The following is a 6127-nucleotide window of genomic DNA, read 5'->3' on the forward strand; positions in this document are numbered from 1 at the left end:
AGGAATTATTAATCTAAAACAAGTTGCAGTTTATTGCTAGTTTTGTCTTATTTCAAGGACACTTGAGACATTTGCACTAAAACTACTTGGTAAGATTTAGTGTTTTTGCAGTGCAGCATCTCTTCATAATGGCTCCATATTATGTCAAAATGCTTAATTGCTCTTAACGGAAAATGTAGTTTTAAGTTAAATAATCTGCCAGTGTAACTGGAACGTTTTCATCGAAATTAAGGAATTATTTACTCGAAACAAGCTTCTGAAAACTTACTTGTAAGTTAGTTTTGTATAAATTCAAATGGTTCAAATGTTTGTACTGGAAACTAGATGAAAAATACTTGGTCAGATTCTGTTTTTTACAGTGTTCTGTAGAGCATGGACCTGGTATGCAAACAAAGTCAAAACATGAAACCTCTTCCAGAGTTTCTGTAAGCAGTAAAATCAACATGCAGGTTTAGACACTGGACTCCAATTAGAGCTGAAGAGCCCATCCAGGGGGTGCAGCCCTCAACATAAGGCAGCAGAATGTAAACAACAGGGGGCGCAAACGAGTAAGCCTCATCGGTATGAGGAGGGGGAAGAAGAAGAAGAAGAAGAAGAAGAAGAAGAAGAAGAAGGTGTGGTTTTGTTCTGTCAGGGCGTCTCTGAGCCGAAGAGCGTCAGGATCTCGTGGGAGATGATGAAGGTGAAGAAGTAGACGCAGAGGTCGGAGAAGACGTCGCCCATCCTGCGGTAGGTGTCCATGGAGCGGCTGATGACTTCGGCCGGGATGCCGGACAGCAGCAGGGCGGCTGTCAGAACCGTGGTTTTGGTTTTCTTCTCCACCTGAAGGAGCAGAAAAAATATCCTGCAGGTGATCAAAAACTGGAAAATATGTTTAAATAGTCATTCAAACAAAACTAAAGTTAGAGGACTGAACGCTAAAACTGACTAAAAAGGTTTAAATCTGTCTGAATGATTCAAATATGTTGGTGTAATTTTGATTTGTTGTGTATTTTCAGATTAATTTGAAATAAATTGGAGTGGTTTTGAATAAACAAAATTGAATTCAATAAAGCATTTTTACAACCAGATAACAGATTTTTTTATTTTCCTCATTTTCTCATAGAAAATATTAAGTTTTACTTAAATTTGTCATAAAAATTTGGAAATTGTTTAATTTATGATATTCCACAGTGGAGTGCTGATAAAACTAAATAACCTACCAGGAGGTTCAATTATTTATTATTTACATTTAGTTAAAAGAAAATATAGAAGAGTAACTTTACCTTTGGGAAGTATTTTGACAATCCCATGTAGGCAAGTTCAAGAGTCAGAAATGGAGCAAATATTGACTGGAAGAGAGAAAAAAGGAGAAGATTTTAAACCAGCTTTTCTGTGCATCTTCAATATACAACACAGCATTAGAAAATGCAAAAAGTGAATTCATGACAATATTATGACTTTATTCTCATATTACTCCGACTATATTCTTGTAATATTATAACTTTATTCCTGTAATATTATGACTTTCTTCTTGTGTTTTAATTTTTTATCTTTTTATTAGAATGGCCCTAATCCTCCATCGTATTAAAAATCCTGTGATTTGATAAAAACATAAGTTGGATCCTGTAGCTTCATGTTAGCAGCAGGCTGACCCACCAGATACTTGCAGACGAAAACTCTGACGAAAACAGCGAGGAGGACGCTGCCGACCAGCCGGAAGACCCGAAACGGATCGAACTCCTCTACGTCAGAACCGCCGTCCTGCTCCGGCTTCTCATTGGCCAGCTGGCTCCGAAGCTTCATGGCGTCATCGAAGCGAGATAAGTACTGATGGAGGCCTGGGCGCGGCGAGCCGCCGGCCTCGTCTGATGGCCGCTCCGCCTTCGCTCTGTGGCGGAGTCCTCCGACGTCGCCCTCCAGAGACGCCCTGCGAGGCTGGCCGAAGTCCGGCAGCGGGGAGCCCCGCCTCTCCGGCGTGGCGGTGTGGGAGCGGACGCCCGGCGCCTCCGACAGGAAGGGAGGCGGCCTGGGCGAAGGCGAGGACCACGGCTCTGACCTGTCCAGATCCAGGTGGAAGCGCGGTTCGGCGGGACGCAGGGCGGCTGCTGCAGAGAGCAAAACGTTTGGAGACAATTTGACTTTTTTCACCTTTAATGGCAAAAAACCCTCAACATTTTACAAGATGAAAAATAATTAAGGCTGAAACAGTTAATGGGATTAAATGTGATGAATTGATTATTCAAATAATCATCCACTAATCATTAACTGGAGTATAAAGGCTCTAAAAAAAGGTCAGCAAGATAGAACATGTTCTGTCCAGAACTCCTCAACTAGGACAGTTTTAGTTTCCTCTGGTTCAAATTCAGTTTTTTTTTATCTGTTCAGCACCTTTTGCTTTTTAATTATTAATAAAAATAATCTCCAGATCATCTCTACACTGTACTGACGGCAATCCAGCAGGAAGGCCTGAGTTGTTCTCATGTTGATGTCAGAAGGATGTTTTAGCTGCAGATGATCAAACGTTAACTAAAGGATGTATGTTATTGACCTTTAGGCATTAAAGTGCTTATTTATGATTGAATAGTGCTGCACTAACTTGGAGCTATCGCCACCTGCTGATGTATATTTCTGCCCATTACTGTAAAGAGCATGAGTAAAATGTTTCTTTTGTTTTAGATAGGGCACCAAAACCATCTGTAGCCCAAGGGCCCTAATCCTCTTCAATCCGGCCCTGTTATATGATCCGTGTTTGAGTAACTCGTTTCTTAGAGATAAATCTACTGGCTTTTCACTTGTAGAATCTGTTTAGTTTTAAAAACGTTTTCCTTCTTTCTATGAATTCAGGTGTGGACAGTTCAGATACGATGTTTTGGCCGGCGTCCAAAACGTTTTAAAAATGATAAACCTAAATAATCCGCCGGAGGTTTCAGCCTGCAGTCTCCAGGTTTTCTGTGACTGCCTACCGCTGTGATCCGGCTCGTTTTTAGCGAATCCAACGATTCTGTTCATTCTGTCCTCCGAGTTGAGCAGCAGTTTCCTTCTCCGTTTCTCCGCCCGGAGCTGAGCCGCAGAGATGGAGCCCGTCTTCTCCTCCGCGGCCTCCATGCCCAGGTTCAGCTAACACTTCCCGGTGTGACCACAGAAAACACGACCAGCGGGTTAACAGCACGCTGCAGGTGGAACAAAAGCTTCTAACAGATTAATGCCTCACGGAAAACACGACAGAATGAAGGAACGGGGCGCACATTGATGACATCATCAAGAGCAGCCAACGGGAATGAGGCAGGATGTTGTTTTTCCCTGAACGCTGCCTCACAGGAACAACCATGTGCATTTCACTGAGTTAAGACTATCAAAGAAAAGTTGGAGTTAAATTCAAAAAGGGAAACGATTAAAGCTTTTAGCTGATAAAAACCCAGAAAAATAGAAAAAGTAAAGGATTAATATGAGTCAGTTTAGTTTTGCTGACTCTGTGGAAGTTTTTAAACCAACTGAAAACACTTTTATTTTACCAGGTTATGTCATGATTTTACTGTTTCTTGTTCTTGTTTAATTGTGACCAAAAGCTGATTCAAGTGTCACAATTTCTTTACTTCACTGCATGTTTTTTTTTTTTTTAATTATGGAGACAAATTGCCATAAAAATGCTCATTTGATAGTCAACATTTTTAAAACATTTTATTTCGCTGCCTAAAATTACAGAGAAGTGAAATTTGATCAGGGAAGCTCTTTCATCTGATGTTCCTCTGCAGATAGCTCCATTTTAATTTTCCTCCAGCTGCAGCAGAAGCTGCAGCAGCGAAAAGGACAGCCACGCCGATCAGAGCATCACGTCTTCGATAGCTGACATGGTTTTCTTCTTGGTCGTCTTTTTGGCCTGCAGATCAGAAACATGGATCAGCCGTTAGACTGGAAACGGATGAAGAACAAAACCAAAAGCATTTCGCCTGCAGCCTGCAGCCACACTTTATCTGCTTCCAGGAAACAGCAGCAGGATCTTTGGTGTCACAGGAAGACAAACCAGCTGACGGACTCACCAGGAGGAACAACGTCCAGGTTGACGATGCTGACTGGTTCAGATGTTAGACCTGCTCTCTTTCCCCGGTTCTCTCTCAATAACTCAACATTCGTAGGTTCCCTTATCGTCAGCCGTCACGTTCTTCAGGACCAAAGACGCGTTTCTGTCTTTTATCGGCCTGAACAGCAGATCCACTCGGTTCCTAAAAGTCGGCTGCTGGTTGTCTGGATCCAGCTGATCGTCTCTGAACAGAAGAACGTATTCTGATACCGAATCATTTCTCCTCCACTGGATGACTATGACAGGATTGTTGTCAGGAGTTTGGCACGGCAGAATCACATCCTGCCCAGTTTCAGCTCTGATGTTCTCCTGAGCTGCAGGAAGGAAAAACAGAGCAGAGAAGTTAAAGAGGAACTTGCACCACTGTAACTCAACAAAAGGTGGCAGTACTTCCATCAAAAGAAAGCTTGGTTATTCATTGGTCGCTGCAAACTCTGGCACCGAGTTACCTCCTGTTTTTAAGACTGTTGATCCACTTTTCCCGGTAGTTTTTAAATTTAACTCTGTTGTGACCAACGACTTTAGAAACATGAAAGTAACATTAATCTCTGTCTCTAGAACCACCAACACATCACAGACTTTTGGCATTTTGAAGCTGTCTCAAAGGGTGAACGGGCTGCATTTACTTCTTGACCCCCCATCTGCAGTGACGGTGCAGATGGGAACTGCATCCCCAGGTACAGACGAGATGGAGCGGAGATCGAACCAACAACCTGCCGATTGGGAGAGGAACCCGTACTACCGACTTGGCAGAGTTTTATTGTCATGCGTGGTTCGTAAACAGTTCCGCAAAAAGTGGGCATGCAGCGCATGGTGGCGCTGGACCAGGGGGCGCGTCCCAAGAGGGGCGCCCCTCCCCAAGTTCGCTTCCACCTGAATAATATGTAGTTGCGACCCTGTTCGTAATAATGCCTCTCTTGGTGATAGTTGTTCATTCAGTTATAGTATGCGTTCTGAGGCTCGTTTGCCAGATTACAAATACCTTTTGAAAATTATAATCTTTAAACAAGGTAAAAATAAAAAATAAAATAAAAACAATACATAAAAAGTTAAAAATCCCCCACCGGCCCACTCGACCTGGAAATGCTGCATTGGCTGTTTATTTAGCTAAATAAATTGTGTGTGTGTGTGTGTGTGTGTGTGTGGGAGGGGGGGGGGTGAATCCTCTCTCTATTAAAAGTTAGTTTGAAAAGGAGAAATCTACACAAAACTAATAAAAGACAAAACACGACGCAAATAAAAGCATAAACTCTTACCGAAAATAAACCCAGAGAGGGAGAAAAATAAAATGAACAAAGTTGCAGCTGTAACATCCATTTTTCTGAAAAAGCATCTGAGTCTTGTTTTCTCCTCGGAGAAAGAAGCCGACAGGAAAAGTCACCAGGTTTCGTCCAACATCACGTCCGATGCTGCGTTCCTGGGAAATCGTAAATCGGAGCTCGGTTTGACATCAGACCTGAGGTACATTGTGTGCAGCTCCTCTTACAAACACTATTTAACCATTAATTTCCACGTCCAAGCACTACTTTTAATTTGTTCAGTTAACAGTTGAAGGAGCAACAAGTAATATTGATCTTAGACGCTCTCGCACGTTTGTCTTGTATAATTAAAGTTTCCACCGCCATCAGCTTCCTACTGTTGATGTAAGGAGCGGCCACAACGACACGCGAAGCCGGTCTTACAAAATGTAACTATAGTCGGAGTTTCTCCCCATTTCAGTTTTCTGACTGGGAAATCGGAATTCCTTCCTTCATTTCCTGAGGACAACTTGGACGCAGTGAACGCACCGATCCGGAGGCAGCGAACAAGCGGCTCACTGCCTTCCTGTTTAGACGTTTCCCTGCTGCAACATTCATGTCTCACAAACAAGTTGAACTGCAATTTTCCTTTTAACATAAAATACTCTTTCATTTCCGAAGAGGTGGCTCCATTTACCGCAGGAAATGTCTGTTTTTGGACAGACTGATGCCTTTCATCCTCAGTCTCTCACCTGCTTGATGCTCCATTAGCAGTTACAATATCCGCTCAGCGGAGGTAAGTTCACCTACAGAGTCCCAATATTACCTC

The 6127-nt window shown here is 42.7% G+C and overlaps 1 protein-coding gene and 1 long non-coding RNA gene across 3 annotated transcripts; both read right to left on the reverse strand.

Annotated features, from left to right (window-relative positions):
• Positions 1 to 24: 24 nt before the first annotated feature.
• Positions 25 to 3257, reverse strand: LOC106940936 (calcium signal-modulating cyclophilin ligand-like). Its single transcript, XM_015023833.1, has 4 exons — positions 2946 to 3257; positions 1639 to 2087; positions 1266 to 1331; positions 25 to 822 (listed from the first exon to the last, which is right to left on the reverse strand). The coding sequence occupies exons 1-4, from the start codon at positions 3085 to 3087 to the stop codon at positions 631 to 633; spliced, it is 849 nt and encodes a 282-aa protein (XP_014879319.1). The 5' UTR covers positions 3088 to 3257; the 3' UTR covers positions 25 to 630.
• Positions 3258 to 3638: 381 nt separating this feature from the next.
• On the reverse strand, positions 3639 to 5429 carry LOC106940937 (uncharacterized). Of its 2 annotated transcripts, XR_001423226.1 has the most exons (3): positions 5317 to 5429; positions 4020 to 4374; positions 3639 to 3859 (listed from the first exon to the last, which is right to left on the reverse strand). It is a non-coding gene; the product is annotated as an uncharacterized LOC106940937 (long non-coding RNA). The 2 variants fall into 2 exon arrangements; XR_001423225.1 differs by lacking the exon at positions 5317 to 5429 and having other exon boundaries at positions 4020 to 5045.
• Between the last annotated feature and the right edge of the window lie 698 nt (positions 5430 to 6127).

Source organism: Poecilia latipinna, unplaced genomic scaffold (genome assembly GCF_001443285.1).
Source record: "Poecilia latipinna isolate Pla-1442-1.1 unplaced genomic scaffold, P_latipinna-1.0 Scaffold3425, whole genome shotgun sequence".
In the NCBI taxonomy this organism is placed as follows: Eukaryota; Metazoa; Chordata; class Actinopteri; order Cyprinodontiformes; family Poeciliidae; genus Poecilia; species Poecilia latipinna.